At 41.7% G+C, this 12,665-nt stretch overlaps 2 protein-coding genes across 2 annotated transcripts; both read right to left on the bottom strand.

The window, feature by feature from the left end:
• Positions 1–263: 263 nt before the first annotated feature.
• On the bottom strand, positions 264–4,282 carry LOC139334661 (cytosolic sulfotransferase 3-like). The gene is made up of 8 exons (XM_070967702.1): positions 4,237–4,282; positions 2,649–2,787; positions 2,386–2,514; positions 1,408–1,508; positions 1,032–1,158; positions 830–927; positions 568–742; positions 264–472 (listed from the first exon to the last, which is right to left on the bottom strand). The coding sequence occupies exons 1-8, from the start codon at positions 4,255–4,257 to the stop codon at positions 360–362; spliced, it is 903 nt and encodes a 300-aa protein (XP_070823803.1). The 5' UTR covers positions 4,258–4,282; the 3' UTR covers positions 264–359.
• A 3,080-nt stretch (positions 4,283–7,362) lies between these two features.
• LOC139335349 (cytosolic sulfotransferase 3-like) lies at positions 7,363–9,749 on the bottom strand. Its single transcript, XM_070968907.1, has 6 exons — positions 9,622–9,749; positions 9,377–9,495; positions 8,466–8,592; positions 8,263–8,360; positions 7,990–8,164; positions 7,363–7,890 (listed from the first exon to the last, which is right to left on the bottom strand). The coding sequence occupies exons 1-6, from the start codon at positions 9,710–9,712 to the stop codon at positions 7,778–7,780; spliced, it is 723 nt and encodes a 240-aa protein (XP_070825008.1). The 5' UTR covers positions 9,713–9,749; the 3' UTR covers positions 7,363–7,777.
• Between the last annotated feature and the right edge of the window lie 2,916 nt (positions 9,750–12,665).

Genomic DNA, 12,665 nt, shown 5'->3' with positions numbered 1-12,665 from the left:
GACATTCCATAGCCATCATACTTTTTACCTATTTTCTGATCATTTTGTTATTAAACTGTAAATATCAAATATGAATAGGAATGAAAACATGGACTAATCTGACTGATCACTCTGATTTCTTGGTCTCATTTGAAAATATCAGATATTTGTATAATTCTAAAAGTAAGACATGATACTCAAAATCAAAATGTATTTCTTTATTTAATGATTTTTGGTGATTGAAATCATTGGTTAATTTTTCAACTGTCACTGTCATTATATGTAGTTCACAGCTTTGATTTGGATAAAAATCACAAGAAGACACACTTCCAGTCAGTCATGGACCAGTCTCCACATACACACAACCTGTCCAGTCCTGTTCAGATTTCAGTGCGAAACTGAAGTGAAGGATCCTTCATCTTCTTCTTGTAGTCTTCATCAAACTCTTCATTCTGGGCCACAGTGAAATGGTTCTTCCAGTCACCGACTTTCCCTGCAGAACCACAAACAGTCAGTCAGGTGTTTTTGTTACAGGTGGAGCCTTATTTTTCTTGTCACACACATTTAGTTATAAAATAATCGCATTACCTTTTCTCATGAAAGGAGAAATTTTGAAATCCATAACTGGAAAAGTTGAATAGTTGACCATGTCGTTCTTTTTCATATTATCAAACTGCACTCCATCTGTAATTTGTTTCTTCTCCTCCACTGAAGGAGACAAACCAAGAAAGCAGCAGAGTTTGTCGATTTCCCGTCCAGTATCCTGGAAGCACAATGGTCAAATATTGTCATTGTATAATTACAGCTGGAAGAGACCTTTCAAAAGAACTCACAAAAACCTCTGACGTACCTCAACCATGTCTTCATAGAACATGTAATGGATTTTTGAGTGAGTCTGTTTCTTCTTCCACCAGCCGTTCACATGGTCATACCAGGATCCAAACACCACTAAAGCAACAGAACAACGCATGAAAACATATCAGTCGTGTTCAGTAGAAATCTGTGCATGTCTGTTCCAATAAAAAAAACTCTGTTGTTATTGTATTTCATACTCTTTCCCTCCATGAATCTGTGGAGGTAGCTGCTCCAGTCTCCAGGCTCTGGCTGGGTCAGGGTCATGCGATCAAAGTGAAAATAAGAGACTACGTTGTCTTTGGCATTGCGAGCCACGTAGACTACCTACAGAAGAAAGAAACATTTAAATTACCTGAGGACCACATCACAGGAGACATGAAATTCATTCACACATCCAAGTGTTTGTGTTGTAACTGGAGGTAGAAATACCTGAAGTTCGACTGCTTCTCTTTGTTATCACTCAGCATTTAAATGAAACATGAGTCTTTAATGCTGCTGAAGTAACTTTGTCCTCTATTTCAGCATCATGCGATCATACATCGATTTCATACAAATAACACACAAACTAACTACCCTGCAGTTTTGCTCCCAAAAGGACTTTGGCACAAGTTGGATAGGAAGATGAGTTTTAATGAGCCGAGGAGAGGTGGGAAGGTTGTTTGCCAGGTCAACTCCTATATGAAGAGATAGAGATGGAGTAATCACATCCTGTCAAGTGCTTCATCTTTGTATTTGGCTTTTTCTTGACTTGAAAGCTGCAGTGGGTAACTTGTATAAAAGTAATTTTTTGTCATATTTGCTAAAATTGTCCCTATGCCCAGAAAGCAGTACATGAAATCTGAAAATGTGAAATGTAATCTATGAAAAAAAAACCCAGCTCCACCTAGTGCTCCCACCACGATTTGCAATAATCCACCACACCCTACTCAAAACAACACATCAGAGCCAGAGGAGCATCTGAGGGAGTGTCTGATATTTGTCAATCACTGCTCACACACGCTGTGAACCGCCCCCCTCCCTCCACTCATGCTGCTGGCTGCCGATCAGTCAAAGAGTGGCATCAGGAGGCTAATGAAAGGAGAAACTGCCCATACCGCCGCCGCCAACGACAGAACAAATAACCATAAAGCTAATATGGTGATTGTTACAGTAACACTCCGTAATGCATACGGTATGTTAGCGACTGTGACGTAGAGGCTGGGCACAGTTAGCTTGTTTCAGATGCTAAGGCTATCTGGTTGTCACGGCAGCTGTACGGAGGCCACAGGGAGGAGGGGCTTGGAGGCAGGGCATGAGTGCAGCAGAGAGGGAGGGGGAGTGACGTGGAACTTGTATAAGTTCAAATTTTTTAGGCTAAGTCTGCTCTCTTCTTGATCTTACCTGCTGCAGCTTTTATTGTTTTGTTTTTTTTAAATTGTTATTGTATTTTGTGGACCCCAGGTAGACTAGCGACAACTTTGTGCGAAGCTGACGGGGATGTGAATAAAGAATAAAGATGAAATGTTTGTATGTTTGTGAAATATGACGAGTATGTTTCATCGTCTGTTCAACCTGATCCAACAGACGGGAAAATCAACTCCACGATAGGCACTCTGTCATATATTGGGGTGGACGTCTGATGCTCTGAGGATGTTTGACCAAAGTACAGCAAGTCAAGGATGTAGGAGACCCATGTGGTTCCTAAAAGAAAAACAAAGAAAAAGGAAAAGAAAAGGTTTGCAACCCCTCACCTCCGTACACACACATGCACACAAAGAGGCGCACATCTTTTTTGCGCTATAAAACATTTACAATGACTGTTTATGTGGACTGACCAGCTTTGGGGTATGTTGCGATAAGTATGTCGTCTGGCCTGGCCTGAAAGTTTTGAACATTCTCCCAGTTGTCTGTGAAATAGTGGGTCATTGAGACTCCATGGAAATCAAACAGTTGTGTTCGCCGTATGTCCAGCTTCTAAAAAAACGAAAGAATTGAAATGTACAAAACCCATGATCATCATGTGAGAATAATCAAACAGCAGCAATTTGATTGTACGTAAAAGAATACAAACAATGTAGTCCACTCTCAGTTATAGACAGTAAAGCATGTTTTGCAAGTAATGAACCCCACTACAAAGTAAAGCAAACTGTCGCTTCAAAGATCCAGTGTGTAGGATTTTGTGGCATCTAGCAGTGAGGTCGCAGATTGCAACCAACTGAATACCCTTGATAAAAACAAGAAAAATGCAAAAGTGTGTTCTAGGCTACTATAGAAACATGGCAGTGTTTCCACTCTGTGGAAGAGGACCCTCTGTAGATGGAATGGGCTCTTATTTCAGGTGATTGTACACCACTGAAAAGCTTATTCAGAAATATTCCATTTGTGCCAGTTGATCACCCTAAATGCTACACACTGCATGTTTAACAAGGGATTACTTTAGACGCATATCTTGTCCTGATCAACAGACATTCTGATTGCTGCTCGTTTCTCTCTGTATTTTTGATACTTCTCCTGCTGGAATTTTTCCCAAACATGCAGACTACTTTCCTGCCTCTCGCCTCTTCTTGCATAACACCATCTCTCTTGTTATTTTAGGCTCAGTCCCAGATCAGATATCAAAGTCCAACTCCTCCCTGTCCTTTCAGATTTTGTGAGCTTTTGCCCTTTATTCACCATGGTAATGTTTAGAGAGACATGCTGGTGTGTGTTTCAAGAAATTAACTGAGCATGAACAGTCCAGTGTAATCATTGAAAGTGGGTTTTATTAGTTCCAACCCTTGATTTGTTATATTCAACTTTTCAAAAGTGAAACGGTCTTTAAATGATTTCAGATGATTTGGACTTGAACATTGCACGTGCACGCTAACACTGAGTCGGCCACTCTGGAATTGTCTACACAGTGATCAGGTTCAAGTCGAAACATGTGCCATTCGTTCCCCTTTAAAGTGCTCTTGAGGATACGCTACACAGGAAGAACATCAAGCTTGTTTGTTGCAGCATTCTTCTGAGATCTACAGCTGTGTTCAGCCAACTTAAAGAGCAGTGTTCCTGCAGTGTCCTGAATTCCTCTTTCCCTCCGTATGTGTAGATCAAGAGTCTTGGCCCATTTTCACTGACCCAAGGGCATTGTGGAGCTGTGGATACGTCATAACCTTTGAGTGACACCTACACATTATTTTGAGAGGGATTTATTGTGTTGTATGACACATTTTAAAGCACAGATAATGTCTGGCAGATTGTTTCAAAAAGTTTCAAGTCATCTAAAAGGAGGGAAAGTAACAACAAATTCATATCCCTTACTTGCTTTGTAGAATACCTCTGTCTATTCTAACTAGCTAAACATGACATATTTATTAAGTAATGAAACCCGTTTGAAAGTAAAGCACACCGTAGGTTTAAATGGAGATGAATTTAGAGACATACCTTGTCCGGATCAACAGACATGCTGAGTGCTGCTGGTTTCTTCACTGTACTTTTCTCATCTCCCTGTAACAACTGGAGAAATAACTAGCAGGACCCAACAAAGAGAAGACAAAGGTCCAGGGCCAGGCTGAGGTCCAGGAAAACTAAGCACAGATCAAATACACCAGGAAAAATAGACACTAGGAAAACAGCTGGATCAATTGGCACAGGGTAGAAAGACAAACTGGCACTGAGATTGGTCACTGCACAGACTAAATTCAATGAGGAGGGAAGGCCAGTGTGGCATAGGAGAAACTAATTGGGCGGAATACACAATGGCTGTATCAGAACCGCCTTCTACATCCCACTGACAAAAACAATATGCACAACGTACTACACACTTCATATTCTAACAACAGGAAGTTTCACCGACCAATTTGGTCTGCTTACCAACACAGTCAATGGTCAGGGGGAATGTTGACATAGTAAAGCACCTACCTCAGTGCTGGAGGCATCCACTCCTAAGATGAAATGGACCTCACAGTCAGGTTGAATGTGTTAGGATTCATTAACCTGTCTTGTTTTCCTTTTCCCTTTTCCCTAGTGTTATTTGGCCGTCTGTCTGGTCCCCTGTCTGTCTAAATTGCGTGTGTCCCAGTACTCAGCTGGCTCCACCTAGATAGCGGCGCACCTGGCACGCATCATCAATATTTAAGGAAGACTCGTTCTACGGTGCCCCTTTGTAGAAAGCAGTAACTAGTCAGGGCATTCTTCAGCAGCACAAACAATTATTTTGGGTGCTATGTGATTCCAGCCAGAACACGGCGTCCCAAGTGTCCGTGCTCACACGTTACATGTCCTATAGACCTCCAGGCTGCATCCACCGATTCTCAGTTTGTAAAAGAGGCTCATCTAAGCGATCCTGAACAACTCGACAGTACTCGTGACAAATGGGGGGGGGTTCCTTTTGCAGTGCAGCATTGTCGTTAAACAGAGACCCTGCTCTTATTTGTCGGACCAAGCTGAGGTGCATTTTGTTCTAGGCTTATTACGAAGCAAGGCGTTGACGTGGGCTAAGGCACTGAATTCTCTTGAAACCTCTGAACTACCAACCCTACATGTCATTAGGCTCCATGGCATCGCTTTTGACATTGTCTCTGACCACAGCACACCTGGTGTGCATCAGACTGATTATGGCAGAGTGTTTAAAGAAGACTTTTGGCTCTACCTGTTGCCAGAATGTCCTGATTCCCTCGTGGTTTCCTAGCTTTGAATTGCTTTGAATCCTGTTTCCGGTCTGCATTTTTGAGTCCAAAACGAAAATTTAAGCCACAGCCTAACAGAGTGAGAGGCCTGGGAAGAGGGGAAGCGACTCTGGAATTCCAGGAATGCTGATTCTGCCTCAATGGTCCAGTGCAATGGAGCTGAGGTGGAGATGAGAGCAGTGAGAAGTGATGCCAGTAAAATATAGTTGCAGATGAAGCGCTGGTAGAAATTGGCATCTCTGACATCTCTGATGTGGGTGTGATAGCTGGCATACCGGAGGTCTACACTGGTGAAGACTGTGGGACCATGGAGCACTACAGAAGCTGAAACGCCAATGGGTGGTAAGGGGTATTTAATTTTCAAAGTAATAAGTCCAAGAAAGTGGCCACAGACGGCCCACAAGACAATTTGATCTGCTCCACGAGGCAATTCATAATGTTACTTTCTAAATGAAAAACAGCTTGCTCTACAAGGCAATTCATAAATACAAAATAGCAAACTTTTTTTCATATGGGAAGTTACATAAAATTGTATATGAAAACATCCTCCGAGTGGTCCATGAATGCACCAGAGACATAGCGGTTGATATCACATCATGCTGCCTGTCAACAAAACAAAAGCAGGTGTGGATGTGTCTCATTTTCCAAGAGAAATGGACAAACAATTCTTTATTTGTTGAAGTACTTGGATAGGCTTGATTATAGAGATGAGATGCAGCTGATGGTTCTGCCCTGAATCTGGTGCACCTGCAGGACATCACCATCATACACATGCCTGTGAATATTCTCATTCATCCAGGTCATTGTAAGCTTCAGGGCATTCAATCGATCGCAACTGGACTTTGTCAGTTTGTCTTGGAAGACGTTTTGCCTCTCATCCGAGCAGGCTTCATCAGTTCATGCGCACCAGACATGCGCAAACAGACTCAGCTGTTTACCTGCATCTCAAGGAGGAAGCACACTCCTTTGAGGATAAAAATGTGCATATTCTGGACAGAGAAGACAGATGGTTTGAAAGAGGAGTGAGAGAAGCCATCCATGTCAAGGTTGAAAAACCATCTCTGAACAGAGGGGGAGGCCTGAGACACCACCTATCTCCCACATACAATGCTGTCCTTTCATCTCTTCCAAAGAGATTCAAAAACTTAGCCTCTGAAAATAAACAACAAAGCCATTCACACATGGCTCAAGGAGCCTCCCAATGACAAGAATGGGACACTAACAAGGCAGACGACTGTTGTTGACACCCAAGGGTCACACCCTACCCCGCCTTAATGGGGGATCATTTTCCTCACAATAGAGTGATACCATCCTTGGTTTTGGGGGTTTGGCCTCACTCAGAGGATAAATACTTGAACCTAACACCATTTCATTGGACTAGAGCTGTCCTATCTAGTCCGGTGTGCATGAACTGATGAAGCCTGCTCGGATGAGAGGCGAAACGTCTTCCAAGACAAACTGACAAAGTCCAGTTGCTATCGATTGAATGCCCTGAAGCATCATATACATGCACACACACACACACATACACACAACTGCAAGTAGTATCAATTCATTGCTGGTTTTGGACTTTTCATGGGATTTGTTACAGCAAACAAATGCTTTAACTTTAGAACAGCCAAAGAGCAGTGGTTAGAGCTTGATAAACTAACAAGAAACTGGATTGAAAATTGAACTAAAGATTATGAAATACAAAACTGAGCACACCAACTTGGGACTGTGCATCCTGACATGCTTTTCCAACCAAAGGCCCCCCATATATCCATGATCAGCCTCCACTTGGTGGTGGAGAGAGGGTCACATCAAGTATAAAAATAACATTATGTAAATGTCGCACACAGAGAAGACAAGAATACAAACAATATGAGTGATTTTTGTTTTATTGTAAATATAATTATGGATAACCTTTGGAAAACTTTTGGATTAATTTTGTTGATCTCATGGTCTCATTTAATAGTATCAGTATTAATGGTGTACAGCTGCTCTTTCATTACACATTATTGAACAAATATTTCAGTGATACAGTGGACACGATACTCTAAGCCTACATGTTTTGAAGAATTTTTGGTTCACGAAATGCTCATTGTCAAAAAAAATTTTCACATACATTCTCTTGTTATGACAGTTCACCTTCAGACACGACTAATCATTTGATTTGTATTGTGCTTCATGATGTGTAGTTCGCAGCCTTGATTCAGATAAAAATCACAGGAAGACACACTCCACACCTCTGCTGTCACATTAGAAGCAAATATAATGGACCGGTCTCCACTTATACACAGTCAGTCCAGTCCTGTTCAGATTACTGTGCGAAACTGAAGTGAAAGATCCTTCATCTTCTTCTTGTAGTCTTCGTCAAACTCTTCATTCTGGGCCACAGTGAAATGGTTCTTCCAGTCACCGACTTTCCCTGCAGAACCACAGACAATCAGTCTGGTATTTTAGCTAAAGGTGGAGATCTGATATTTTTTCTTGTCACACACATTTAGTTATGAAACAATCAAATTACCTTTTCTCATGAAAGGAGAAATTTTGAAATCCAAAATTGGGTTCGTAGACTGGTTGGTCATGTCGTTCTTTTTCATATTATCAAATTGCACTCTGCCTGTGATTTGTTTCTTCTCCTCCGCTGAAGGAGACAAACCAAGAAAGCAGCAGAGTTTGTCGATTTCCCGTCCAGTATCCTGGAAGCACAATGGTCAAATATCGTCATTGTTTTATTACAGCTGGAGGAGGCCTTTAGTACAGTCATCGAAATAACTCACAAAACCTTCTGACGTACCTCAACCATGTCTTCAAAGAACATGTAATGGATTTTTGAGTAAGTCTGTTTCTTCTTCCACCAGCCGTTCACATGGTCATACCAGGATCCAAACACCACTAAAGCAACAGAACAACGCATGAAAACATATCAGTAGTGTTCAGTAGAAATCTGTGCATGTCTGTTCCAATAAAAAAAAACTCTGTTGTTATTGTATTTCATACTCTTTCCCTCCATGAATCTGTGGAGGTAGCTGCTCCAGTCTCCAGGCTCTGGCTGAATCTGAGTCATGCGATCAAAGTGAAAATAAGAGACTACGTTGTCTTTGGCATTGCAAGCCACGTAGACTACCTACAGAAGAAGGAAATACTTAAATTACCTGAGGACCACCTCACAGGAGACATGATATTCTTTCACACATCTGAGTGTTTGTGTTGTAAATGAAGGTAGAAATACCTGAAATTCGACTGCTTCTCTTTGTCATCATTCAGCATTTAAATGAAACATGAGTCTTTAATGCTGCTGAAGTTACTTTATCCTTTATTTCAGCGTCTTGCGATCATACATTGATTTCGTATAAATAACACACAAATTAACTAACCTGCAGCTTTGCTCCCAAAAGGACTTTGGCACAAACTGGACTGGAAGATGAGTTTTAATGAGCCGTGGAGAGGTGGGAAGGTTATTTGCCAGGTCAACTCCTATATGAAGAGAGAGAGATGGAGCAATCACATCCTGTCAAGTGCTTCAGTAGTTTTTACTGTTTCAGTGTGGTAAATTCAGTGCCTTGTTAGAAACGGGATACTAATAAAAGGCAAATGAACCTTTCACATACAATGGCAGGTAAAGTTTATTGAAGTAACAGGTAGAAAATAATCACATAGTATGCTGAAGTTTGCTGTTTCTGGAATCTTATTTGTATTTTTTGGTCTGTATCTGTTGGTGAAAATTTTGTTCTTATTTCCACCGTAGGTTTTATGTTTGAAGTCACTTCTCTTCTTTTCTGATCTTTGTATCTATGTATCACTTTGTGGAAGCTACTGAGGATGTGAATAAAGAATAAAGATGAAATCTTTGTATGTTGGTGATTCATGTTTGTGAGGTATGTTTCATCGTCTCTTCAACCTGATCCAACAGGCAAGATCGTCTTCTCTAAGAAAGGCACTCTGTCAATTATTGGGATGGACGTCTGACGCTCTGGGGATGTTTGACCAAAGTACAGCAAGTCAAGGATGTAGGAGACCCATGTGGTTCCTAAAAGAAAAACAAAGAAAAGGGAAAAGAAAAGGACAAAGGGATTGCAACCCCTCACCTCTGTACACACACACACATCTTTTCTGCACTATAAAACATTTACATTGATAGTTTATGTGGACTGACCAGCTTTTGGGTATGTTGCAATAAGTATGTCGTCTGGCCTGGCCTGAAAGTTTTGAACATTCTCCCAGTTGTCTGTGAAATAGTGGGTCATTGAGACTCCATGGAAATCAAACAGTTGTGTTCGCCGTATGTCCAGCTTCTAAAAAAAACGAAAGAATTGAAACGTACAAAACCCATGATCATCATGTGAGAATAATCAAACAGCAGCAATTTGATTGTACGTAAAAGAATACAAACAATGTAGTCCACTCTCAGTTATAGACAGTAAAGCATGTTTTGCAAGTAATGAACCCCACTACAAAGTAAAGCACACTGTCGCTTCAAAGATCCAGTGTGTAGGATTTTGTGGCATCTAGCAGTGAGGTCGCAGATTGCAACCAACTGAATACCCTTGATAAAAACAAGAAAAATGCAAAAGTGTGTTCTAGGCTACTATAGAAACATGGCAGTGTTTCCACTCTGTGGAAGAGGACCCTCTGTAGATGGAATGGGTTCTTATTTCAGGTGATTGTACACCACTGAAAAGCTTATTCAGAAATATTCCATTTGTGCCAGTTGATCACCCTAAATGCTACACACTGCATGTTTAACAAGGGATTACTTTAGACGCATATCTTGTCCTGATCAACAGACATTCTGATTGCTGCTCGTTTCTCTCTGTATTTTTGATACTTCTCCTGCTGGAATTTTTCCCAAACATGCAGACTACTTTCCTGCCTCTCGCCTCTTCTTGCATAACACCATCTCTCTTGTTATTTTAGGCTCAGTCCCAGATCAGATATCAAAGTCCAACTCCTCCCTGTCCTTTCAGATTTTGTGAGCTTTTGCCCTTTATTCACCATGGTAATGTTTAGAGAGACATGCTGGTGTGTGTTTCAAGAAATTAACTGAGCATGAACAGTCCAGTGTAATCATTGAAAGTGGGTTTTATTAGTTCCAACCCTTGATTTGTTATATTCAACTCTTCAAAAGTGAAACGGTCTTTAAATGATTTCAGATGATTTGGACTTGAACATTGCACGTGCACGCTAACACTGAGTCGGCCACTCTGGAATTGTCTACACAGTGATCGGGTTCAAGTCGAAACATGTGCCATTCGTTCCCCTTTAAAGTGCTCTTGAGGATACGCTACACAGGAAGAACATCAAGCTTGTTTGTTGCAGCATTCTTCTGAGATCTACAGCTGTGTTCAGCCAACTTAAAGAGCAGTGTTCCTGCAGTGTCCTGAATTCCTCTTTCCCTCCGTATGTGTAGATCAAGAGTCTTGGCCCATTTTCACTGACCCAAGGGCATTGTGGAGCTGTGGATACGTCATAACCTTTGAGTGACACCTACACATTATTTTGAGAGGGATTTATTGTGTTGTATGACACATTTTAAAGCACAGATAATGTCTGGCAGATTGTTTCAAAAAGTTTCAAGTCATCTAAAAGGAGGGAAAGCAACAACAAATTCATATCCCTTACTTGCTTTGTAGAATACCTCTGTCTATTCTAACTAGCTAAACATGACATATTTATTAAGTAATGAAACCCGTTTGAAAGTAAAGCACACCGTAGGTTTAAATGGAGATAAATTTAGAGACATACCTTGTCCGGATCAACAGACATGCTGAGTGCTGCTGGTTTCTTCACTGTACTTTTCTCATCTCCCTGTAACAACTGGAGAAATAACTAGCAGGACCCAACAAAGAGAAGACAAAGGTCCAGGGCCAGGCTGAGGTCCAGGAAAACTAAGCACAGATCAAATACACCAGGAAAAATAGACACTAGGAAAACAGCTGGATCAATTGGCACAGGGTAGAAAGACAAACTGGCACTGAGATTGGTCACTGCACAGACTAAATTCAATGAGGAGGGAAGGCCAGTGTGGCATAGGAGAAACTAATTGGGCGGAATACACAATGGCTGTATCAGAACCGCCTTCTACATCCCACTGACAAAAACAATATGCACAACGTACTACACACTTCATATTCTAACAACAGGAAGTTTCACCGACCAATTTGGTCTGCTTACCAACACAGTCAGTGGTCAGGGGGAATGTTGACATAGTAAAGCACCTACCTCAGTGTTGGAGGCATCCACTCCTAAGATGAAATGGACCTCACAGTCAGGTTGAATGTGTTAGGATTCATTAACCTGTCTTGTTTTCCTTTTCCCTTTTCCCTAGTGTTATTTGGCCGTCTGTCTGGTCCCCTGTCTGTCTAAATTGCGTGTGTCCCAGTACTCAGCTGGCTCCACCTAGATAGCGGCGCACCTGGCACGCATCATCAATATTTAAGGAAGACTCGTTCTACGGTGCCCCTTTGTAGAAAGCAGTAACTAGTCAGGGCATTCTTCAGCAGCACAAACAATTATTTTGGGTGCTATGTGATTCCAGCCAGAACACGGCGTCCCAAGTGTCCGTGCTCACACGTTACATGTCCTATAGACCTCCAGGCTGCATCCACCGATTCTCAGTTTGTAAAAGAGGCTCATCTAAGCGATCCTGAACAACTCGACAGTACTCGTGACAAATGGGGGGGGGTTCCTTTTGCAGTGCAGCATTGTCGTTAAACAGAGACCCTGCTCTTATTTGTCGGACCAAGCTGAGGTGCATTTTGTTCTAGGCTTATTACGAAGCAAGGCGTTGACGTGGGCTAAGGCACTGAATTCTCTTGAAACCTCTGAACTACCAACCCTACATGTCATTAGGCTCCATGGCATCGCTTTTGACATTGTCTCTGACCACAGCACACCTGGTGTGCATCAGACTGATTATGGCAGAGTGTTTAAAGAAGACTTTTGGCTCTACCTGTTGCCAGAATGTCCTGATTCCCTCGTGGTTTCCTAGCTTTGAATTGCTTTGAATCCTGTTTCCGGTCTGCATTTTTGAGTCCAAAACGAAAATTTAAGCCACAGCCTAACAGAGTGAGAGGCCTGGGAAGAGGGGAAGCGACTCTGGAATTCCAGGAATGCTGATTCTGCCTCAATGGTCCAGTGCAATGGAGCTGAGGTGGAGATGAGAGCAGTGAGAAGTGATGCCAGTCAAATATAGTTGCA

This window comes from Chaetodon trifascialis, chromosome 8 (assembly GCF_039877785.1).
Source record: "Chaetodon trifascialis isolate fChaTrf1 chromosome 8, fChaTrf1.hap1, whole genome shotgun sequence".
NCBI classification, from domain to species: Eukaryota; Metazoa; Chordata; class Actinopteri; order Chaetodontiformes; family Chaetodontidae; genus Chaetodon; species Chaetodon trifascialis.
This window is presented reverse-complemented; position numbering and strand designations above follow the sequence as displayed.